We start from the raw sequence: 25,763 nt of genomic DNA, 5'->3' as shown, positions 1-25,763 counted from the left end.
TCAGAGAATTTACTTTGTATGTTTTTCAGTAACTTACTGACTTCCTTGTGATCAGAGCTGGAGACAGAGCTCTTAATAGTTTTTGGTTCTCGTTCTGGATTTTGGTAGTGAACTGTTAAATAAAACTGGGCAATTCTCCTAACTCTGGTTGGGAGACTTTGAGATGCTACCGTGGGACTAAAGACATTTTGAACAACAGATGACAGATAAAAGCAAAGATGACATTTCTCGTCCCTATCTTTAATTGAGTCTTGGGTGGAAGAGAACGCCTATGAAACCATTGTAGGGGCGGGGGGGAAAGAAGTGAGCTGAACATGTTCAGTCAGTGATCAGCTCCTGAAGAGTGAACAAATGATAGCAAAAAATCTGTCTGATTCACAATTTCTGTGTGAAACTAAATCCTCTTTCATAACTGTTACAGGTCCCAATTGTTTTTAATCAGCATGGTGTTGTTGAGCCAAGACTGTACACTGAAGTGAAGCCCATGACCTCTCTGGATTATGCATGGGATGAGCCTATTCTGCCACCTTTCATAATGCTGACAGTTAAAGGGGCAGGCTCCTCCGAAATCGTCTGCAGCATGAATGACTTGCAAGATAGCAAGCAGCTTTACTATGAGAACTTCATTTATATTGCTGCTACATACACCTTCTCAGGGTAATTCTTTATCTATTAGATTGAAATATATTGAACAGTCATTGTGTTCTTTAGGCTTTACGATAATATTCTCTTAATGGTTGCTGCTTGAAAGGTTTTCAAATGCAGCTGAACTTCTGTCAACCTTGTAGCTAGCAGGAGAAATGCCAAAATGCAGAAGTTGACTCTGGCAGTTGGTAAGCTGTGTATCTTACCTGGCTTGGTCGTGGTAACTTAGCTTTATAGGTGCAGCTTGCTGTTGTTTATTTTGTCACATAGTGAGAAAGATTTAGCACATGGCATCTGCTGTGACCCCAGTGTCTGATCGTCTCTAGAGGAGCAGGGATGCTTTAGGTCACGTCTGGGGACTTGATTTCATTTGGTGGATTAAGAACACTTGACAACAGGACATACCTATTTATGACGTGCCTGTGAATTTTAAACTTGCACTAGTTTGTATGCTATTGAAAACAGCTATGGGAGATTGATACGTGCTTTGTTGCTTTCCTCAATATAAGGTAGAAAATTTTCTTTGGAATTCATCTGATTTGCCTGTGAAGTTCCTAGTTGCAGTGAGAAATCAAAGCCCCTTTTAAGAACATGCTCAGATTGACAGTTTATACTGGTAATTCCAAAAATAACAAGAGGAAATAAAACCCAATATAATTTTTTTCTGATTAGCTATCTTGGAAGCGTAAGCTTCCTCAGTTGGATTTTGGTACAGATCTAATTCAATCTACAGAGGAAGCAGCTACTCTGAATAAACATGATGATGTTTTCTTGATGTTCTAGTTTACAGGAGTCAAGTGTAAGACCAGTTGCTTCGAATAAGGATGCTGCATATGCAGAGCTTGTCCTTGATGTTTCTCCAAAGACTCAACGGGTTGTACTGAAAAAGAAGGTATCAAGACACATGTGATTTTATTAAAATGCTGTTGCTATGTGCTGAAGTAAAATCGTATGCTGGGAGCAGGAAAAAATAAAAACATTTTCCTGTTAACTTTTAAAGGGTGGAAACAGACTCTATTGAAAGCGACATGTTATCGTAATTCAGGATGCTTGAATTATGGTGGTGCTTCCATATGAGACTTATAGGGGTAACGGTGGCAGAGAAAGGAACTGGAATAACAGTAGTAAGGAATGTTGTAATTGCCTCTAAGACAACCAAGTGTGGTAATTGTATGTTGGATGTTCTAATGAACATCCTTTTTTGGCTGGTTGCATTGTAAGCTAAGTCTTCTAATTTTGGAGCTCTTAAGAAATAGAAGCTGTATTTAAATATTGCTGAGATTAAAAATACCTTGTAAACACAGCTCTGCATCTACCAATGCTAACATAGGATGCATAGTCATTGAATGTCAGAGTTGAATTAGAAGTTTTTATGCAAACTGGTTCCTAATTTTAATTCAGGGCTCTGAAGTTAAATATATATATAGTCATTCCAAGATTAATTCAAAGCATCTAATAGCAAAACAACGGAAATATTTTCTCTGTACTGCTGTGGTAATTTAAATGTCGAATTTTTACACAACAGGAGCCAGGAAAACGATCCCAGCTTTGGAGAATGACGGGCACAGGAATGCTTTGCCATGAAGGTTCTTCTGTTCCTCATAACCCCCATAAACCTTCTCCTCAGTCTGTGGACTCTTGTATGATTTTAGATATTGCAGGTCTGGCAGCTGTCACAGATAACAGGTATTGCAAACACAATTTCTCAGGAAACTGATGTGGATTCTAACCATGTGTTTGAAAGCATACTTAACATGATGCTCTCTGAGTAAGGAAAGAAATGGTTCTGAAGGCATGTGGAAGAGCTAGCTTTTATCTGTCTTCATGGACGGACCTCATGATCACTTGTGACTTGGCAATGTTTTTAAAAGCATGGGTAGTGTATTTTCAACAGCAGATTGTTAAAAGAGCACTTCAGAAGTGAGATTAGGAAAATGAGCTTGAACAAAAGCAGAGTAAGCATTTGCCATTGACACATCTCAAAAGAAAAACTGAGAAGCTGGAATCCTCTAAGTACTGGCTGGCATGTTTTCCTTGCAGGTACGAGCCCCTGATGTTGAGAAAGCCTGATCGCCGGCGCAGTACTACCCAGACATGGAGTTTTCGTGATGGAAAGTTGACCTGTGGTATTCATGGACTTGTTGTCCAGGTCAGCACTGATGATATGTTGAGCTTGGTTTGACCATTGCTGATAGAGATGACAGAGTTGTTTGGGCTCAGTATTGAAGTGAACGAAAAGCTTTGAGTCCAAGGTTCAGCATACAGTGGAAACCAGACTTGTGCAGGCGGCTTGTGTGGTTTAATTTCATGTTTGAATGTTCCGATCAGTTTCAAATAATCAAACATCTTGCACTATTAATTTGAAAGTAAATAATTAGAAAATTAATAGTACATAATTGTTAAAATGAGCAGCATGGTGATAAATAGGGCCTTGATATTCTCACAGACCAAATGTGAAAATGCTACAGATTGTGTCAGTTATCATCACTGATGGAAGTCAGGATTTACATATAACCAAGCACTTCTCAGAATCATGGCTCTGAGATTTTAGTAATAAGAATTTTAAAAGCAGTTTGAACTGTTTGCTCTTTCTTTGTGTTCCAGGAAACTCTGACTTGCAGCCATCTAGCACTTGCAAACTGTTTGATAATTCTGCCTGCTGATGGTAGAATTTGTAGGCACAGAAACCTGGATTTCTTTTATAAGTTCTAGAACTAAACATCAAAAGAATTTTGATGCCCTTTTTTTTTTTTTTGAGTGTCTCAACCATATTTATCCATTGCTTACAAACAAATTTTAATAAGTTATCCTGCATATTGTGAAATAGCAAAGTATGTTTGTAATAAGTAATGTTATTTGTGATGTTTTGTTTTGAAAAATAAATTCTGCCAGCTGTGTCAATGGAAATCGACCTCAGTTCAGTGGAAAAAGTACCTTCATAGGGAATATGTTAGCTCTGAGATGAAAGTGAGTCTTTTATGTGCCCAAGGAATCTGGAATGATGTGTAAGGTATAGAATGATAACACCACTTTGAAAATCCTGCAGATAGGACACCATCATGTTCTATTGGAGATATCTCCCTCCCATTCTTTCTTTTCTTGTTTCCAAATTCCTTGTAATTTGTTGTTGTTTGGTTTGTTGGGTTTTTTTTTTCCCCAAAAACATGTGCTTTGGATATTTCTTGATTTTAAAACAGGGCAGCAATGACAGGAAACCAGCATCTTTGTTGTTTTGCCCTCTCTGTAATAGCAGGACAGTATGTGTGTCCTCTGAAACTAGAAATATCCTGCCAAAACCAATTTTGAAGTTTCAGATGCTTGTTTTGATGTAAGCAAAGAAGTAGTATGGAAAATACTCCTAAGGCTTCACAATAACCTTTTTAGACGGTATTTGTAGTTCTGTTCTGATTAACTTTAAAGGAATAGAGTAGTCATAAAAGAAGGTTCCAGCCTCCGGAATAGATCCAGTGAGGATAGCAGCAATGTAGTGTTCCTTTGCCACCTTTGATGCTGTGTTTCAATTCCAATACCAAAAACCAGATCTAGAGAAAAATACTCAACTTCATTGCACAATGTTGCATTGATCATTTTGTGATCAAATTACTGTGGCTTAGTAAGTTACTGTTTGTCAGTTTGAAGCAACCAAAAAAAGCCCTGCATTGCTGTTTTAAGATGTTGACTCAGTGAGGATTTACATTCTCCTGTGCAGTTCCAGAGTTCAGCTTTTCTATCATTTTGAAAATATTTTGAGGAAGGTCTTCCTATGTTTGATCATGATACGATAGCTTCGGTTTCTGAGCGTGCAGTGGGAATATTTAATTATTTATCTTGGCTGTTTCTTCTAGCTGCTGAGCTGATTAAACATGAGTTACCAGAAGCTTTAGTAATATCAAGTAAAATGCTGCTGGACTGCTTTTCGTTTAGTTCTGAAGAGTAAGGAGAGGAAAGTAAAATACAGTTTTAAATTAATGTATGCAAATAGTTAGCCAAAGCCTTTACCTATCGCTTAATTTTATTTTTTTTTTTCCCCTTACTCTTCTTTCTTTGTCCAGGCAAAGGGAGGAATACTAGGTCTCCATGATGGAGCAGAAGTTGTTCTTGGTCCTGATACTTCCCTTGACCTTTTGGGGCCAGTTCCACCTGAACAGCAGTTCATAAACCAAAAGATGAGGCCTGGGTCAGGAGTACTAGCTGTTCGAGTCATCCCGGATGGGCCAACTAGAGTTCTACAGGTGAAACCCCTTCGTTAACTAGAAGCTGAATTTTATTAATTGCTTGTACTTGAAATACCTTTTTCTGTATTGCATCTCTAAATTCTTACAAAAAGTTACCTTTATAACGGTATGAAGTGGGAGGGGAATATCATAAACCAGAAATAATTACAACAAAAGTCTTCATTGTACTTACTTTTAAAAAAAGGTAGTTTTATAAGGTAGGACAATATAGCTGTTATTTATAAATAGGAAAGTAATAGGAAATTGATCATGATAGTAATTTATTTGTTTATCAGATAACGGATTTTAACCAACGTAGAAGTGATCGCTTATCCAGTGAAGGGGATGAGCTTCCAGTTACGGACCAAGATCTACGCAAGTTGAAAAATCCAGATACAGAGCAGGAATTAGAAGTAAGATACAAAACCTAATATATGTCTCTTTTATTTATCATTTTCCTTTCTAAGTTTTAAAGAGGAGTTGGGGGGGTTGGTCATTAACTTTTACACATCCTGACCTCTTGTTGGGAACTTGTAGATTTTCCTGCTAAAACTCCTCATTCTCAGAAGTCAGGTTTATATGTCTTAAAACCTCTTTATTCAAAGACTAATTGTCAGTGGGCTGTTCAGACTCTCTGGAGATGAGTCTAGAAAATAACATCTTTGCAGAAGTATGTATTCAGTGTCACAGTGTTGGTTTGTTAGTGGGTGTTGTTTTTTTCCCCTCTTCAAATGTTCCTTTCTCAGGTGCTTGTGAAACTGGAAGGTGGAATAGGATTGTCTTTGGTCAACAAAGTTCCCGAAGAGCTAGTATTTGCAAGCCTCACAAGAATTAATGTCCACTACACACAGCTGTCAACAAGTCAGGTGCTAGAGCTCAGTGTGCAGGACATACAGGTATTTGCTGTTTTGAGACCAAGTTACTTGTTCATAGATCTACTGCCGTTTTTGTTGTCATAATAGCTTTGAAAAACGTTTAGAGCTGTACTGAGACTCCAGTTCCTAAATGTCACATTTCAATTAGCATCGACGTTTCCTTTTTTCATTGTTCTCTACTAAGTAATAGTCGAGACAATGATATATTGTATTTCATGCCACTGATTTCTGTTAGGCAAGTTAGAATCTTTTTTCGTTTGTAAACAGGTCAGATTGAGATTTTCTCCCTTCCTGGTGTTTGGTTCTTTGTCATCACGTAACAAAAAAGCAGCCATCGAAAGCAAGAGTCCTAATGCTGGTAGTACCACAGTATAAATCACAGAATCAGAGGCAAATAAGACAAATATAAAGCTCTTACATTCTTTTACTAACTAGATTTTAGTTTTGACTTTGCAGAATTTTGCCTTAACCTTGGTTTTCAGTTTAGTCTTTGAAATTCGGAATTCACAAGTTAAACTGAAGACTCTAAAAACTTTTTATTCCACTAAAAAACTCTTCTAAATTATTAGAATTCTGTTCCCAATAGGTAAGATTTCTTTGGAAGGGGAATTGTGGGTACTGATGTAGGTTAGATGAGATAAATGGATACTTACATGCATCAGTCAGACTCAAGGGCAGGAGTAGCTTAACGCTGCCGATGTTTAATATTTTTAGCTGTGTTTTTTGAAAAAAGAAAAAAGTCACAGAGAACATAGCAGTTCTGTTACAGGTTTTGTTTGTTGGTAGCTGTAACCGTTCTTTTTAATGGAGGACATTTCTGAATATTTTCTTGGTACGTTCTCAGTAGTGATCAATAATCAAGTATATTCAGTATCTCCCTGGCCCAGGGACCATGTATTTCTGAAAGCTTTTAAGTCCTCAGTTAAAGAGTTGATTTTGCTGTTTATTGTCTCCTATTCAGATTTTGTTGTCTGTCTTGTCCACTCTGTAGGTGGACAACCAGCTTATTGGCACCACACGGCCTTTTATGCTCTTCCTGACACCTAAGATGAGTGAAAATGAACCTGTGGAGACTGGTCCTGCTGTGCAAGTAAATGCAATGAAATTTCCCAGTAAAAATGCACTGACTGATATATACAAGGTAAATCACAACCTTTTGAATGTGCCATGAGGGCATTACTCCGTTTAAATGCCCTTTCCTTTTCCTAATTTTTACTAGTAATCTGAATTAAATAATTTGTGAAATACACTTTGAATTAATACTGAGTCTTAAAGGACGCTATATCCACCTTCTTGTGTTTAAAGCTACAGTACACTAGTGAACAGGATAATAAATATGTTTAAAAACATAACAAATTAGGCAGACCCCTGTTTGTTCGTGTCTGTGACCTTACTTTTCAAGCCAATTATTCTCCCCTCAGAAGGGATAGGTACCATTGTAGCGTAGTGAACCAGAATATCTGCGCTGTGCTCTTCACGAGTTGTGCACAAGGTTATTACTTCTCCCTGATAAGCTGTTATCTTGCAGCATAAGCCCTGTTCTGCGGCTGCAGCTGTTGATGTTGTTTGGAAATTTGTCCACCAACTGTGGTATGCATTGTGAGGGCAAAACTGACTTGGTTATCAAGACTTATTTTCTCACTTGGAATCTTCACCCATGTATTTTGGCACTATTTTGAAAAACCACTGTGTTGGAAAACAGCAAAGCATCAGATTCTGAAGTGTTAGTATTAAATAATGAAGCACAATACCTTCCAAAAAACTGAAACAATCATCACTAGTTGTAGGTAACTTCAAGCGAAGAAAAATACCAAAGACATTTTGAAGGTGGGAAGGTTACTACAAATCTTTTTCAGCGAAAATACTCCGTTGAAGTAGAACACGTTGTGCTATTTAACGGCTTACTTGGGTTGTATTTCTAGTGTTAACTGTAAACTGAGACTTGTTTATCTTTGTAGCATCTGATGATCACTGCTCGAAAGTTCACAGTTCAAATTGAGGAGAAACTACTTCTGAAGCTGTTGAGTTTCTTTGGCTATGATCAGTCTGAATCAGGTATACTATAAAGTTACAAAGACCCGTTTTACAGTGTACAGAGGTGTTATGATCTTTGCATATAAAATAAGTTCAAAATGCCTACCTGCTTTGGAACTTCCACTGTTGAACAGACAGCTGGAAAGCTAACGTCTCCGTGGCCGCCATAAAGCTGTTCACGTGTGTTGTGCTTGTTCCAGTAGGTGGGTAACGACCCATGTAACACGCTGTTGTCCAGTACACGGTGGCTGAGCTGAGCCTCTATAGGAAGGAGTTTAGTATTCATCTTAAGTTCTGTATCTAAATTGGGATAAAAGAAATTGTGTTGTTAATTTAGCCAACCACTTGGTTTAGTAATGTTTGTTTATTCAAACCCAAGGCTAGAAGTGGGATGTCTGTTCATTTGTTCCTTCGGCAGTTCCTCTTGCTTAACTGAAGGAAAGCTGTGGCTGTCTGACCTTTTAGTTGTGGCATCCATACCCCTGGCTTTAATTGTAGTGTAAGTTTTCTTCCATTCAGCAAGGCAAGACAGAGCTCTTGAATCTTCTAATCTCACAGATGATGTTCTAATCCTTCTATTGTAGGGTTTATCTGTACTTCGGAGACTTTCTGAAATGCCTGTTGAGGAGTGGCAATTGGAAAAGTCAGTTTCATTAAGCAGTGGGGTGTGGGGGATTATATAATAAAATGAGTATTGCAGGAAAAAACCTCTTGTCATGATTCCAAATGGGGGCAAGCCTACAAGTGATGCCCAAGAGTTCTGTGTCTTGCTAATCCACAGTATCTTTGAATTGTCTCTGAAAGAATATGAGTATTACGTTTCCCAGAGGACCTAAAGACTTAGATTTGTAGTGATGAGGAAGAAAAGAAGATTTTGGGGTTTGCTCTAATGCTGTTTAATCTGTCCTTTGTTTTGGTTTACTGTCATGCTTTTGCTGGGTTTTTTTTTTTCTTTCCTTACTTACTGTTTGTCCACTGATGCTGATGATGTCATCAAAGATTCAGACAATTTGTCATTTACATTCAACATGTTTAATTGTTCGACCTGAGTTTGTCAGACTGTCATCTTTCGTCTTTCCCGCTGCCTTCTCACACCACCAAGATGCTCATACAAATAACGTACAAACCTGTTAGTGTCAACCAAATTTGGCCCGCTCTGTACGTGAATTGGTCCGTTGAATGCCTTCCACGTAGGTGTTGTGTCCCTTCTGTAGTGGTGATGGAAAAGATTGACAGCTGTGCTTGCTCTGTACATCGTACTGATAGCTGAGCATGTAAGGGAGTAGAGAGAAAGTAGAGAGAGGAAAACATATTGTAAGACCATGACTACACAGTAGGAAAAGTTGCACAGTGATGCTTTTATCTCCTTGTTTCTGTATGCTGACAAAGGTAAATTAGAAGCGATATTAAATGCTCGAATAACTTAACCTATGCATTTGGATTACTCTTCTTATCTAGCTAAAAATACATTCAGGTTTTAGAGACGCAGGCAGAGCTGAAAAAAAATTCTTGAGCCTCAAAGGTCAACTTCATGTCACAAGGCATGAGAAATTTTGCTGGCTACACTAGTAGTGGCACATACTTTTTATTTGTACCAAGAAACTATTAACTCTTTACAGAGTTACGCATTCGTAACCCCATGTTTATTTATGTATAATCTGTTCTGATTCCTGCGTTTTGTCTGGATACAGAGGTTGAAAAGTATGATGAGAACCTCCATGAAAAGGTTGTTGAACAAGGTGGAGGACAAAAGCGATACTACTTTGAAAATCTGAAAATTAGTGTGCCTCAGATAAAGTTGAGCGTCTTCACTTCCAACAAGCTACCCTTGGATCTCAAGGTACGCCAATGCACTCGCAGAGTATGCTTTGTAAAGAGATTCTGTTGTAGGAAGAAAAGGGAACAGAACCTTTAACTTTCTAATATTCATTTCCATTTACTCTTCCATTATTTAAATTACAAATAATAGAGGTTCCAATAACTTCTGGTGTTTAATTTGCATAATTTTCCAGTCTGTTCGTAATATTTAATTTTTCAGTTGACGCACAGCCTAACTTCGCCTAATAACTCACTGGTTTACAAAGGATCTTAGTTACATTAATGGAAGTGTAGAGAACCTGAATGGACTGACTATCATATGAGAGGGATGAGGTGAGGGTGAAGAAAAAACAGGAAGTTAGTCAACCTAGGGAGCAGAAATACAGGACAACTCCGAGTGTTTTCATCCAAAAAACGTCATCTCATTGGAATTGGAGGGTTTGCATGATCACTGTGCGATTTGGTTCAATACTAGAGTGAACTAAGATTGAGTATGGACTTAGGTGTAAAATCTGGTCCTTTTCATGTGGTAATAAATGTTCTGGCACAGTCGTTCAAGTGAGCCGGGGGTTCCAAATTACAGCAAGAAGATAATCTCATCCAGCGTTCCCAATTGTTTGGGACCTTCCTGGACATAATAAGGTGGCAACAGTCAGCAATATTTCAGTTCCCTCTGAGGTGATACAACTAATTTCCTCCAAAGTGGGGGAGTTGAAACAAAACCAACCAAGTAAACCATAAAAACCTCTTCCCGCTGTGGAGGAGCTGAGCTGCTATCTGTTCAACTTGTGTGTTCAAAAACCAGAATTGAGACACTGACCAGGCTTGATCCCATGGACATTAAGATGTGCAAGCTCTTAAACAAGTTTTGTGGACAGTACAAGTGTGTATCATGGAGTCCTAGCAGGATAATCTAGAATATCATCAGCCTTGCATTCTTGTACTGGTGTTACCAAATCCTAGTGCGAAGGAGGACAGTTCAATAGCTAGCTGTAATATTCCTTACCGTTCAACATCCACAGTGTTTTGCATGTGTTTGTACTTTAGCTTCAACGCAAAAACGCTTATTATCCAATTATCTCAAATTTAGAGAGAGAAAACAGTGTTAGTGCTGAGTGCCTTTAAGAAAGTAGTAATGTGCACTGTTCTGTTTGGAATTCCTACCACCTTTGGTATATGATTGCATATGGATATGTCTTGGCAGCCACTGGCGTTGTTCCCAAGAGAAAACTTGGTGTATACATTTTTCGCCCTAATGATAACAGTCACTGAGTGACTGAGTCACTGAGAAAGAGTTCCATTCAGTTTTGTAGCACAGCAGAGTTCAGGGTAGGAGGGAGAGCACAACCACAGTAGAGCCTTTGTAGAAGTTTTTCTGACTGCCTCTAATGTTTCTGGCTTGGACATGGCTGCCTGGTAATTTGGTGTAGACAGATTATTTTTATTAGGTACCAGTATTAACAAAGTTGCCTTATATAATATCTGATGGTTAAACAGGAAATTACTTCCTACCTAAGTGAATAATGAGGACTACTCTAGTTAGTCATCCATTTACTGAAAAAATAAATAGGTCCTTTCTTACTTGCAAGCTTAAATCAGACCTGTAATTTACCTTAATTGCCTGCAGATGGCAGAAAAACTCATATTACTTACCACCAAGCATGCTTTCGTGATTAATGGAGAAAGATAGAATACAAGTATCAGGCTTCTTGCCTTCTTCGGATCTTCCGGTGCTGGGGACTGTGCAGAGGCCGTTATCAAGACCTGAAATAGAAGGGACCTCTTTCTTTCTTAAAAGATTATTTTCTTGTTAGTTTTTCCAAAATTATTTTATTTGTGTGTGTGTATATATAGATGTACAGCTCGTCCGCCTTAATATGGTTTATGTATTTTTTTATGTATAGATTGTGCAGGTTATGGATGGCCCGTGGGCTAATTACTGTCTCAGTTTTCTTCCTTGATAATAAGTGGAAAAGCTGGTTTAAAGAATTTCAGTACAGCACATGATGTTATGAAATGAGCCTCAGGCTTGCAGGAAATTATACATGTTATTCCAGCTCATCCTGACACTTAATCCGTTCATAGAACTTTAGCAGGGTGGAAAATAACCAGTTTTGTCTTCACTACGTATCAAGGAAATTAATTTATAGTTCGATTTAATTGAACATTAGAGCAGTTTTAGCAAAGTGGTGAGCGTGCAATCTTTAACACGTTTTGTTTTAAAATATTCCTATCAAGAGTAGGAAGCAGATTGCATCAGGAGGAGTGTTTAATGACTAAATGCAGTTCTAGTAATTGATCATTGCTTACAAGTAGCAGGTTTGTGGAGTGATTGCCCTCTGTATCAAAGCATCTACATGGCAGTGGTAAAACACTCCAGCAGCTTCAGATAGTTTTGGTTTGTTACCCATTTAAAGATTAATTCGTTTGGGTGCTGTGAATGAGAAGTAGAGAGAAAAATTGAAGTAGCAATGTCTTGTATTTAATTAGGCATTGAAAAGCACGCTGGGATTTCCTCTAATCCGATTTGAAGATGCTGTGATTAATCTGGATCCTTTCACTAGGGTCCATCCGTATGAAACTCAGGAGTTTATCATTAATGACATTCTGAAACACTTTCAAGAGGTAAGTGTCACACAGATTTTATTATGGCAAAGGCTGAACTTCTGTTGACTGAGTTCTCTACTGAGGGTGTGAGAACTCTTTCCTGACTGTTTAAGCACTACTGCTGTGTTGCTTCTTTGGTGTATGGAGAAATAGCATCACATTCTGAGAATATACTGCGTTTTAAGATGGAACTATTATTGATCTTACTGGTGTTTGTGTTTTCATTTCTTCAGGAAAACTGTTCATTTCTTCAGTAAAACTATCCAGTTTTGTCTATGCTTCCGTTGTGGGTGGGACTTTTTTTTTTTCTTTTAATCAACCTAGCTGGTGTTAACGTGATCCATACGTGATATTTCATTCTCCCTGTTCCTTCTACAGGAGCTGCTTAGTCAGGCAGCAAGGATTCTAGGTTCTGTGGATTTCCTTGGCAACCCTATGGGTCTATTGAGTGATGTTTCAGAAGGTGTTACTGGACTTATAAAATACGGCAATGTTGGTGGTCTCATAAGAAACGTCACACATGGAGTATCAAACTCTGCTGCAAAGGTAATAATTCTGATATTAAAGTTTGCTAAAACAATAAGCAAAAAATAGTCAGGAAACAAGTCAAATAGAATTATTGACCATCTTTAAATCACCTATGTCCTGTTGTTTTGTAAAAATTGTGCTTGAAGTGTATTTTAAACGCTTTATGTCTACATGTCAGGGATGCCAGAAACCCTGCAGGAGTCAACAAAACCACTCACAGCCTCATTATTGGTATACACATATTTTGCAGATGGAGTGCAGTAGTTAACCGGAGTGAGAACTAAAATGTTGCTCAAGCGTGGTGTCATCTCCCATCTGCAAATGAAAAAGTTGTGTTATGTATGGAAGAGAGAGAGAGCGTGCATTATAGGAATTTGGAGTAATTTAGGGGTTACTTAGTATAACAGGAGTTGATAACTTCTATTTTTTGAAAGGGATTAAGCTGGTGTGAATATCAGTTATTATGCTAACGCTTGAGGAGTTGTTTTTGGCTATGCCACATAGCCACAAATTAAGGAATTCCTAGATTGCTACACATTTATCTTTAGTTTAATTCCAAAGAGCCTGCATGGTGAACATTCTTTTGTCCTACCTGATAACGACTGAGAGGATTGAGTTATACCAGTGTTATCAGTGAAAATAACTATCTTTAGTGCCTGAGAGAGGTATGGTCTGAGACCGCAGCCAAAAATAGGAAGTGGTTTTGATCATGGTCGATACTGTGCTTGATACTGAACAAATGTATGTTTGCTTGGGGGAAACAAAATCTTGAAATATTTCTCGTTACATGCATGTCAACATGTACTGTAAATTAGCTTCGTGATCATGGGTAGAATTGGAATAGTGCTTTCTTCACATAAGGATGTGGTGTTAAAATTTGTTTTTGTGAAAATTCTTTACTTCCTATTATTTTTATTTTCCAAACTGGTAGGTTTGTACATGTTTATTATCATGGTTCCTTCTTTCACAACTTACTCCACTTATTTGTATACAAGGAAATCTACTTTTTTCCCTGTATTAGTGGGAAAAGCTAATTAGGAAGATGAGAGAGGTGAAGTGTCATGTTTGCATAATTACAGATAGCTGAAGACTGACATTATCAAACATAGTTAAACCTGCCACAGAGATCCCCAGTCCATCACCACGTGCATAGCTGTGAGCATATCTAACCCAGACAGCTGAACCATGAGGACAGATGACACACACCTTCTCTATCATCATTATCTTGTTGCCAGCATTAGCCCATTTTGGACAATACCAAGAAATTCAAACAGAATACCGTGGTGTTGATATTCCTGTCTTAATCGCGTGCTAGGTGATTCTGTGGTGATCAGCACTGCAAATACAAGCTTATCCGAGCAATCTGGTAAAAACTTACGGAGCTTCCATAAGGCAGTGTCCATCTGTGCCAACGAGTGTTCTTGCCCATACTTTCTGCTCGTGGTTCTAGTCTCTTGTGACCCATCCACTCCACCCAACAGAGGATGTTTCTTTAGAGTTTCCTTTCTATAAAGTGTTGTTTCCTCATTGCAGTCACATCTGCAGCAACAGTCTCATAAATCTTTCCTTAAAAGGCACGAGCCTTCCTACGTTTCCCACAAGGGCAAGGTCATTCTTTGAACTTTGGAGTCATTTGTAACCAAGGGTTTTGTGAAGGAAGATTTTCAAAGGCAGAAGGGCAGTTGGATGCTGAACTCCTTTCAAAATTCAACAGGAGCAGAGTGCCTGCTTCCCATTTACAGCTTTGAAAATCACCCCATGTACTGTTTATTTGTCTTCCCAGGTATTTTTTTCTTTCTCCTTGATATATCTGAAATGTCTCGATGCAAGTCTCACACAGTTCCCTTTTAAAAACTTTTTGTATGGATTGTGTATTTGTTCTTTCAGAACAAGGAGAGAATTAGATCCTTTAGGAAAGCTTGATAGTACATTATGGAACTCCTTGATTAATCCTCCTTCCAAAGGATGGATCTTAATTCTGCTAGAAGAGGACAGTAAAAAAGGCTCAAATAGTCAGGGTGAATTCTTCCCTACGTGTTGCACTGCTTTTGGGCATCTAAATCTGCTAGAAAACTAAGCCAGAAATGTCCATATGATAAAAAATTGATATTTCAGGTACAGTTTGTGATGTGTTACGTGGTGCAGCGTGGAACTTTGCCTTCTGCTCCTTTCTACTCTACCATGTATATGCCTCAGGATTGTGTCTAGTAAAGAAAAAAATGTGGGGAAAAAAAATAATTCCAATTACTCAAGAAAAACATGACTGGAACAATAGGTCATTTTCATCTTGCTTATTGGTGCTCTCTGTAGGGAAAGTATTTTAAAGTATATTTTCACTGCTTGAATTTTCAGCTGATTCAGCTGTGCCATAGAGGTCCTCATCTCTGTAGCTTCCTCTGTGGGGCTGGTAACTAACGCAGCCAAAGCTAGACGAGCCTGTGTTCTGCACGGAAACTGATGGCTGGAAAAATACCCGTTGTGATTGTTTTGATTTAAAGTGTCTTCAGTAAAAATCTACCCTAGATTTTAAGATGAGTTAGCTTTTAAGGTGTGAGTAGATAGATAAACTTCAGTACTGTAATCATCACTTTAAAAGTAACGCTGCTTGACTGAACTGAAAAGTAAGCTATTTGAGTGGTATCTGGTTTTGTCATTTTATTGCTTTTCTATTTTATAGTTCTGTTGATTATCCCTGTAATGGCTTTTCCATGCATTTCAGAACACGCAGTGGGTAATGCCTTCTTTCAAGTGGAGAGCTGCAGCGTATTTAAGTTGGCACAAACCCTTAGGTTAAATAAAGTTCACTACAGACAGTTTTGTAGTTTTTATCCCTTGGAGACTCCAAGTTCTGTATTTTAAACAGTTCTTTGATCCTAAATATAGACACCTGAGGGAATTTCATTCCCTCTGAATGGAGACTTCTATAGTTGCCATATGCGTAGAAATGTCTTGCATTCTTGGCATCCACGCTTTTTTTTTTATTTCCCCCGTTAGGCACGATGGTACTAAATCCTGAATTATTCCTGTTTCTGAGGTGGTTCGATTAGAACGGAATATTGAACACTGAATTAGCATCTGAACACAAATGTTCTGTAGGTTGTGTTCTCCAAATGGAAAATGAAGTGTGGTTGTATCTATTACTGGCAAATAGGTGTTGTGCTGACGTAGTGAAATTCCTGGTAGTGGAGGATTGCAGAGATTCATCAGCTTGTCTGCTCTGTATTTAATAGGTCTGATTCGTTCAAACCTTACAAGGAATTCTGTTACCTTTTAGGAGTTGTGAGCACATAGTTGTGAGTTGTTAGGGCTCTGCAGCTAGGCTTAGTTTCTGGAGGGTTTGGGGGGTTTTTTTTGATGGAAATAGTTGTGTCCCTCCCTTCCTCCCCCAAAAAAATAGTTCAGTGAACTTCTTGAAAGAGCTTAATTTTCATGTTGAACTTTGAAGTTTCCAGTGAGAAATTTAATGAGGCTTCTTAAGGAAAGGTAAACCATCAGCCACAGTTGCGTTCCCTTGTTAGGTCTCTGTGGCAGCTTGTTTCTTTCTGTGGAGGCTCGCAGAGTTCCGAGGCAGGCTTCCTTCGGCCTGGGAGCAGGCACCCGAGATGCCAAAACTTACATCTAGAGGAGCTGCAGCAGACTGTACGGCGGGTGTTTGTTTTCTGCTGTGGCTGAGGAAGAGGCACAAATGAACTTCTGTCCTGGCCGTTCGTGCCATATATTTGTTGTAATTCAGTTCAGAGTGATGGCAGAGGTGTTTAAGTGCTTGACAGAGACAGGAAAGACCTAGTAAGGATCCGAATGTTGCTCCAGGTGAATCTTTGTCATGGAGGCATTTGTAGAAAAGGAGCAAGAAAGCAACTGCAGGGAAACCGGAATTTTAACACTCATTGTAAGATAAATCAAAGCAGAATCTCAAGTGGCTGGCAGCGACAGAAAGATAAAGATAACTGAATGGAAAATAAAGAGGAAGTAATAAAGGGGTTATTTAAAAACAAATCACGAACAAGTGTTTGACTTGTGAGAATGTTAACTTTAACAAAACTGGCAATAAATGAGAAGTGGATATAGCAGCGCACAGAAAATAGATAGAATTTAAGCAGGTTCTACCCAGAAAATGTTTCTAAAGCAGTCAAAGCTGATGGTTCACTTTTCTTTAAAGTTCCTTAGTTTATGTAACCAACCACTCTTATTTGATACCATTCAGAAGCAAGAACAACTGGCATCCTCGTGTCTTTGGAAGCACTGTGGTTCAGGAGTCATAGGAATATTGGCTCAAAAAGCAATTCAAGTAGCTGAAAAAAAAATCTATCTTGGTGACAGGGAACTTCTGACAAAAGCCTTTGTGTGTGAAGCCTGAGAAAGAAGTACGTGGTGGCGTTTTCCTCAGGAGAGTATTAAACAAAATAGTCAACTGATGGTGTAGAAGGATCATGGTGGCATTCGGGTTCTGAGCTTCCTGCCGTTCTGTATTTTCACAACTTTCTTTTGACTCCCCAGTTTTCTGTTTAACTGTTAACAGCAGAGTGTGTATGATTACTGGCCATCTCATACAGGATAAAAATGAGGAAGGCTGGAATACGTGTCGTCTCTCTGGACAACTTCACAGATTTGAATTTGGGTTTTACTTGGGGAAAGCTGACCGTTGTTCTTCCCAAGGGCAGTCTAGGTACTGAAGTTGTGGGATTTACCAGCGATTGCCATAGACAGTTCTCTCTATTCCTAGAAGTGATTTATAGAGTTCAAGTCAAATGTAGCTTTCCCTGTGTTTTCTTCAGCATAATCTTAAGATTTTTCTCCTCGATTCTTCCCAGTATTGTGTAGCTAGTGCAGCTTGTTCAGGTCATGCATCCAGGTGGCACTGCAGATCATCTTCAGTTTGACTTGCGTTTCATGCAAAGATTAGCAGTTTGTGTGCAGGTTCCAGTGCTGCGTAGTGGGAATCTGTATGAAAATGTGCAGATTATGAGACAGAAGTAAATGAAATTCCCAGGCAGAAATTTTCAGTGCTGGGAGGAACATTATAGACAAGGCCATTTCACCATTTCCTGGCACTTTTAAAAGACAGCAAGTTTTATGGCCAATTAGTGACAATCAAAAGCCATGGAAAGTGTCCCTTTTTATGTGGAGAACATCTGGTATCTGTAGTCAGTATCTTTGAAAGAGGTTTCGGGATAAAGGATTGTCTTTGAGAATACTGAAGTATTACTTCGTTCTTCCTGGTTTTCGTTTGTACCATGGGACAAAATGTGTGTGGCCAGTGTCCCGGTTCAGAGGTCTCTTCCCAACTCAGGATAAATGCAGCCCAGGCTTTGACTACACTGTATTTTTTGTGGCGAAATGGGCATGGCTAAGATCAAACAAAAATGGTGATATATTCCTTGGGGAGAATTGTTTTCATTTGGACTTGGTGTCTGAAATGCACACGTTCAGAATCAAACTGACACAGGTGGTAGCTTTGAATGAGCCTTTCCAGGAGAAATTACTCAGTTGACAATGAGAGTCCTGCAGCAGCGCAACAACTGCACGCAGTGAGGTGTGTTGCTGTCTGCAGGAGTCTACAAGTGACCATCTTAACAAAAAAAAGGGGGGGAAGGTTAGAAAGCTTTAAGTTTGATACCTGCTCTAGAGCTTTATTTTGAAGGGTTTTACCAGCTGATTTTCTCGCAAAATAAAATACAGTGTTCCTGTTGTGCTGACTCATTGGGGAATTAAGTGAAAAAAGGAGAATTTAAAATGCGGCATGCAAAATGTTGCCAAACCATAAACTGTGAAATTAGAAATGAACATTTATCATAGAGATGAAATGAAATTTGATCTTAACCTACAGTTTTTGAGTGGTTAGCATGTCACGAAAACAGGCACATGTATCCCACATATCACCATTAGCACCTGAAGGAGAAAAAATGGGATATGGCTTTGAAATGAATGACTTCAGTCTTGACAAAAGGCTAACTAAACCCGCCTACTGTGTGTATAAAGTTATATAGTTATGTACAATATGTTAAATAGTACAGATTTAAACTTGAAATTCCTTGGCCACGTGTTCCTGAGGAGGGAAAACAGTATTGTTACGCCCACGGGAGATGTAGGTGGGCGAAGGCCGAAGGCCGAGGTGCCTTCCAAGCTGTGACAGTAGATGATTGGCACCCGTTCGGCAGGTCTGCAGGCCTCATCCCTCAGAGCTGTTGCTATTTACACCGCACGCGTGATGGTGGGGCCCCATCCACGTGTTGCGTGAGGTTCCCTTCGGAAACCCGACGGAAGGCAGAAACCCCGTGAGCAGGAGGTTCTTTCGGGTGCCAAGCGTGGGCGCGGGGGGCCGTGGCTGGAAAGGGCGAGCTGCCGGAGGGAGGGCCCTGGGAGGTACAGCCCCGCCGGGCTGGCCCAGGCGGTGTTGGAAAGCGAGCTCCGGGCCGCGCCCTTGTCGCGTGTCGGGGTCCCGCACTGGCGCTCCCCGGGCTCTGCCTCGGGTTTTCGGGTCTCGGGGGGCTGGGGCAGGCCCGGGGGCGCCGTTCCCCGCCGTGGGCAGGCAGGAAGGCCTTCGGCTGCGGCGGGGTTGGGGCTGGGGGCGGGGAGCGGCCCGCGGAGGGTGTTGGTGGCTGGATGGAGCGCGGCTGCCCTGCGGGTGAACCCGCCGGTGACTCCGCGGCCGGGGTCACGCCAAGTTCAGCCGCGGGCTCCCGCCTGCTCTTCTGCGCCTGCGCGGCGGGGCCGCCCCCAGCGCCCGCCGCCCGGGCACGGCCCTGCTGCCGCCGCCCCTGCCCGCGCCGCCCGGGGCCGGGGGGGGGAGCCCCGGGGAGGGGCCGCGGGGGCTCCACGGGACACCCGGCTGATCGGGCAGCCGTACGGGAGCGCACCGGGGGGCTTGGCGGAGCGGCCGGCCGGCGTGCCGTTGTCAGGAGGCATTAGGCAGCGGCGTGAAGGACGGGATGGGACCTAATTAACGGCGCTTTGTTGGGGCGGGGGGACGGGCCGGGGTTGGGGGGGTGGGGGTGGGGGGGGAATGCTGGGCGGAATGGCCGGAACCGTGCGTTGGTGCCGTGGGAAAAGCCGTTGGCTCCTCTGGGTTGTCAGTGGTTTAGAGAGGGTCAAAGTTTCTGCCTCTCTTAAAATGAGAAGCTGATTATAGCATTTTGCTGATTTAGCATTTTCTGAGTGACGAACGTGTCAGTTCTATTCATGGTTCCGTTACACGTTTCCCTCTGCACAACTTGACTTGGCTCTAAGTGTGTTTTGGGCTCAGCCTGAACCGTCCTTTCTGTTTAGGATCGTATTTGATAGTGGACCCAGGTATGTATTAACACGTACAGGGAAATGTACAAGTCTACAGCATATAATTTTAACTGAATTCACAAACTTTCCTGCTTAGATAGCTGAGTAATTCTTAAAAGACTGACAGAAGCCGTAGTGGAAGTATTTTGTGGAAGAGCTTCAGAGAGATGGGCCTTTTAAATCCAACAAATAAACACCTGCTGGTTTTTAAATGCTTGAAGCAGTTTGGTTTTTAGTCCCAGTATAAGGCACAGCTGACCACAGCGATGTGAAAGGAGGAAGCTCTGTGGCCTGGCTGCTCACTGATGGCCGGTTTGTAAAACAAAGTATGCAGTGCTTCCGTTCCATCGCGGCGCACGGGGTGATGAGCAAAGAAGCTGCTTTAAAAGTTATTTTTATGGTAAGTCATAGAAACGTATTAAATGTCAATCTTGAGACGTTGCAATCAAACCAAGGGAACTTGGGCTGAAGAATTTACTCGACAGCTTTACCTGTCCCCCGCCCCTGGTCATTGTGTACGCGCTGCGTGTCTGTCTTCTTTTTACTTCCTTTAACCATAAATCTTAGGAGCGTGTATATGTGCCTCCTTAGCCCATAACATGTACCCTGTGAAGATTTTTGCCTCCATATAGCAAAATAAATGCTTAGTTTTGAACTGCTGTATTTTACTGTCAGAAGTCAGCGTAAAAATTGCTTCCTCTAAAATACCTGTAGCAGGTTGGAGAGATGTAGGACATAAAGGTCATAAAGGTCATTTTTAATGATGTTGCTAGAAGGAATTAAACTTATAGATACATATTAAACGTTTAGACGTAGCCCGCTGTATTTAAGGACTTGGCTGAACAGGACTTCCAGACTTCTGTTCAGCAGGGAAGGGAGTGGATGTGGTGGTTTTTTAAAAAGAAAGCAAAAACGCAGCTCAAAGTAGCCTTTAGTTTCTAAAGCTGTCAGTCTGAGTTTATTATATAATTTATAGCTATGATTTATGTTAATGGAGCTGTTTTAAATATGTAGAAAATGTGTGTTGATATTTTATTTTAAACGTATTTGGATAATACCTAAAGAAACAGGTCATTGTTTCATGGTAAAAATTCAGCTTATTAGTATTGTTTTAGAAACTTGTAAAAATAATGTTCTGTGTACATTTTGTACTACATAGGAATACATATTTTGGGGCAGGGAGGTGTCAGTATTTTCCAGCTAATATCTACTGTATGTGTATTTATTAGGGCTTTGCTGCTAGGTTCACAGTACGCGCTGATTTGAGACGTTTATTCCTTTCAAGCCGTTGGTGCTGATGCCTGCTGCTTCAGGGGTGAATGTCAAGGTAGCAGAGGGGAGGAAAATGATGTTCCAGACGCAGCGTTCCTGCTTAGGGCTGTGAGGAAGGATGTGTTTAACAGAACTCACATCCAGAAATCTGATAATCGCTGTCCTTCCTTTACTTACACAGCCTTTGTTTCCTCTGATAAGCAGCTCTTCTCTTTCACATGCACAGTTAATTATATTTGGGGGAGTTACTGTTCAAACCGTGGAATGACTTTTAACCATGGTGACTAGGGATTTTCATGTTTGGGAAAACGTGTGTGAGAACTGAAGGTGACATAATTCACAGTTTACATTAGACTTTCTAGCCTAAATAATTTTAAATACTCTTTTCTACCTTCTCTAAGAACCAGCTTTTTTTATTGGAGATAAAATATCAACATCACGGATGTGTGGTGTTTAGGGCTTTTCTGAAAGGTGGTGGTTTGGGGTGAGAGTTGAATGGGGTTCAGCAAAGAACTCCTTTTTCAATGGGTTCTGCAGAGCAAAGCTGAGAACTGAGTAAACCCTGTGATTTCTAATTTAAACACAGATTGTTGGGAGGTTTGCACAGAAGTTATAACTGACCTATATTGAATTTCATCACTTTCTCCTTTAAAATTCTATCTTGGAATGTTCTGCTTTGCTCAGTCAATAATATTTGTAAATGTGCCGTTCTCTGATGCTAGAATTACAATGGAATGTTTGGACTAAAGTCCTAATTGTGTATTTATCCTTTTGGGATGTCCTCAGAGAACCAGGCAGCGCCAAGAGCTTAAAAAGACTTTAAAAGATTACTTAAACCTTATTTCCATGCTGTGTGCTTCATGCATCTGGCTTAGAGGGAACATGCAGTACAAAGTCTAGAATTAGTTTTCATTTGCTTTGAATTCTTCTTGTGCCCTGTAAGCCTTATTGTTTGGCACCAGCTTTGATTCACAAACACTGTATATGGGAGTTGTTGCTTTTCTTCTGTTGCTTGAAACAGCAAAGGATACGTAGTCAGAGGTAGGAGTTTTTGTGTCAAAACTTCCTTAATTATTAGGCCTTTAAAAAGAAAAACAGACACACACACCCCAACCAAAACCCCAAAATATGAGCAGATGCGTTTCTTGTACAGACCGATTGCTTTTGCAGGTCATGGTAGATCGTTGATATTGACTGGTGACGCTGTGTACCCGTAAAACAAGAGATGATGAATTACGCGTTTACTTGAGCCTACAGAGGAGGAGGGTAAGGCCCGTGTGCCCCAGGCCTACGGAAGCGTCATAGCGTTTTCAGTAATCACCAAATGCTGAGAGTGGTTTACGTGTTGTTCCATAGATGGCGTTCACAGCAGCATAATGTCCTGGAATTTGGAGGGAAATGTGAAAGTCATCCTATTTCACCCTTCTCAGGACCGTAGGCCTAAGCTAATGAAGTGCAGAGGGTCGTGTTTTCTGCTTGCAGTGTGTTACCAGTTGGTACCTCCGTATCACAGGAACCAGTGTGGGCTGAAAACCAGGGATCGAGCGTCTCTGGACTGTAGGCCTGGAAGAAAAGGTGGACAAATGCTCAGATGACTGGAGCTTTTCGGAGAGGTTCTCCTTTTTCTGTCCAGGCAGGATGGGATGGGTAAGGCTAACCATTAAACAGTGCATATTAATGATAAGGGGAAGTAATTCCAGTACCTGAAATGACAGAACTTTTAATTAGTAGTCTGGAAGCCCCCTACTTTGCTTTGACTGGAGATGCCAGGTTGACAAGTAGAGTACATGGACCTCGTGTAGACTGGCTTCATCCAGCCACACTTCGGTGCCTTTTGGATAGGAAGCCGGTGACTTTTCTTAGCTGATGCTGACATACCGTGTTGTAGTTCTGTTTCAATGAGAAGGATGTCTGAAATGGGGGAAAATGTAGAGATAAAAGAGCACATTACCAATTTCGTTTTTCATTGGCAGGTAGACAAAGAACTCATTATGAAAATTAGGATAGAGAAGGAGGGGGACTGGTTTTTAGAAGTCCCTTGATTAGTTTCATGTTTGTTCCACAGGCTGTTGTATTTAGTTATGTTGGCATTTACGCGGCCTTACGTAGGCTTTGAAGTTATCAGGTCACACGTTATTAACAAAAGCTAAGGAAGACAAGGGTGGATCGAACTTTTGTTGTCACCTTTGTTTATCTGGAGACTATTTTCTGCGTGACCGGGTTAACAGCTCAGTGTAAGCCACCATCACTGCTCTTCCACAGGCCTTAGTATCTTAATCTCTTTATCTAATATTGCACTTCTCAAGGGAGGCATCTAAAAGCAAGACATATGGGGGGGAAAGGGAAGTCTGCTTTTGTGCTTTAATTTGTCCAAATCTCCCTTCAAAGTTTAAGCTGGACTTAAACTGCTTAAATTTACGATGCTTACTTGAGTTTTTGATCCTGAAGTAACTTGCCGCTGCTGAGTACCTTTTTCTTAATACAGTGATTATAATCTGCACAGACTGGGCATAAGGTGCAGGTGGTTGGGTGGGTGGAGTTTTTTAATGTTAGAAATGTTTATTTTTTTTTCCTTTTTACGTAGGTAGATACAATCCTGTTTGCTGAAATAGGCTTGGGAAACCATTTGAGGGAAAGCATTTCTGAGGTGCACAGAAAAGGATGGTTAAGAGTTTCTGATACCCAGCAGTTATTTCACTGATGTGGTATTCCCTGTATTGGGCAACGTGAGGGATGACGTACGTCTTGTTGGGATCCCGGATCAGGATAATGCTGACCTTACAGTCTGCATCTTTACATAAGAGTCTGAACTTCAGAGCAGGAAACGGCGAGTCGCTCGCTTGCCTGGCAGAGCTCAGCGTGACTTACTAACGCCTGTGAAACGTCTCCGTGGTTTTACCTTCACTGGCGTTTTACCTCGCGCTGGCGACCCTGGTCACGTTACGTTCTGCACCTCAGAGCAGGAAAAGTGCTGCGGTGGCCCCCAGCTGGAAGCTGTTCAGCAGGGACCTGTTCACGCGTGCTCATGGGGGTGACCCCTTGGCTTAGGTACAGACGGTACAGATGGCTGCAGAAGTTTGGCTTCAGGCTTTGTGAGGCTGGAAAACAAACAGTACCCGGGGAGGGGGGAGGAGGAGGCGTGTCAAAAAGTAATTCAACATGAAATTCATGTTTTGTCATTAACGTGTGTGGAGTTCAGATTTTGTCACCTGGGTCAGGGCAAAATGGAAACGTTTCATAGTACATTTGGTACATTAGAACCCTTAAGCTGTTCTATTTACAGCTGTAAATCGGGGTTATTTTCTAAATAGCACAAAAATGTCCCATTTAACTGTGGCTTTACAGTTAGTGGACACTAGGACTTTTAAACTGTGAAGGTGAGATTTTTTTTTCTTTTTTCCTACTTAGTAAGAGAAATTAAAATTCTTTCTATACGCTTAAACAGAATTGTCATGGACTATTAGGTGTCAGATTCTGTTTCACAGCGGAAGGAAAGTTAGAGGAAAGACTGGGTTGTATTCACTGGGAAAGCTGGTACAGTGGAGCTGGCCAATGTAGGCAGGGAGCAGGGGGAGCCGAGGCTGTGAGGAGAGCTTACCGACTTTGATCAATATCGGGAAGTTGGTGGCTGGTTGTCCAATCATGCAGTAATGTAGCTTTCAAAATGTGGTCTTGAAAAATCATTTTCAGGCCTTGGTAGATTCCTTAAATGAGGTTTGAATTTTGAAGGCCTGCTGAGCCTTTTACTTTTTATAGCAACTACTGTAGTGCTCTTAAAGCAAAGTGTTTGTCTAGAAAAATCCCCAACCTTAAATGCAGTTAGTAGGTAGCTTCAGGTTGGTGTGTATTTCTAGGGTAATTTAAAAAAACCGTAACATCTACATGAAGTTCACAAAGAGGTCAGAAGTAATTCAGTCACTGATCACTGTGCTCTGTTCAGTGTCCATACGATCAAGTCACAAGAAGGGTCATGGGATTTAATTTTCATTCATGTTGTTAAAGTCGACTTGTTTAGATAATCGGAGCCACTGGACTAGTTTGTCTTTGAGCTGGAAAGAAGCATCTAAAACTGGGACATCTTGGCATTAGTGAAAATGCAGACTTGGAAAAAATGACAGAAAAGGAGGGGGACTTTGTCATTGCATCAAGCACGTAAATTAACTGTTTCTTTTGTAATCTTTAGTGTATTAGAATCAGAATTTCACACCAGGTTTTAGTTGTTTTCTGGTGCACACCTTGATCACGGAGGGTTTTTAACATAACCAGTACTAATGCAACAAAGATGAGGTGAGCAATGGAAAGGACAGTGGCCATACACGGTCCTTAAACAGTGAAGTACTTGTAGAGGAGCTATGATCGTGCAGGGCAGCAATGGCTTCACCATTGCTACAGCCATCGGGTATCTTCGATGTTCCTGTGGCACCTGGTACGTTCCCCAGCCCTAGTCTAAGACACAACAAAACATTAAACCATTGTTCCTTTTGGGGGGGGTGGTGGA

General features: G+C 40.7%; 1 protein-coding gene across 6 annotated transcripts in view; it reads left to right on the top strand.

The window, feature by feature from the left end:
- The window catches only part of VPS13D (vacuolar protein sorting 13 homolog D), a 102,885-nt gene that overhangs the window by 51,350 nt on the left and 25,772 nt on the right, over positions 1-25,763 (top strand). For all 6 annotated transcript variants that reach the window (XM_086476071.1, XM_086476074.1, XM_086476070.1 and 3 more), the window contains 12 exons: positions 422-657; positions 1,429-1,537; positions 2,171-2,331; positions 2,686-2,794; positions 4,698-4,877; positions 5,156-5,272; positions 5,606-5,755; positions 6,726-6,875; positions 7,693-7,789; positions 9,460-9,608; positions 12,077-12,211; positions 12,572-12,739. In XM_086476071.1, the coding sequence (XP_086332197.1) occupies positions 422-657; positions 1,429-1,537; positions 2,171-2,331; positions 2,686-2,794; positions 4,698-4,877; positions 5,156-5,272; positions 5,606-5,755; positions 6,726-6,875; positions 7,693-7,789; positions 9,460-9,608; positions 12,077-12,211; positions 12,572-12,739 (1,761 nt within the window). The remainder of the gene's footprint in view (positions 1-421; positions 658-1,428; positions 1,538-2,170; positions 2,332-2,685; positions 2,795-4,697; positions 4,878-5,155; positions 5,273-5,605; positions 5,756-6,725; positions 6,876-7,692; positions 7,790-9,459; positions 9,609-12,076; positions 12,212-12,571; positions 12,740-25,763) is intronic.

Source organism: Leptosomus discolor, chromosome 20, assembly GCF_034619465.1.
Source record: "Leptosomus discolor isolate bLepDis1 chromosome 20, bLepDis1.hap2, whole genome shotgun sequence".
Taxonomy (NCBI): domain Eukaryota; kingdom Metazoa; phylum Chordata; class Aves; order Leptosomiformes; family Leptosomidae; genus Leptosomus; species Leptosomus discolor.
This window is presented reverse-complemented; position numbering and strand designations above follow the sequence as displayed.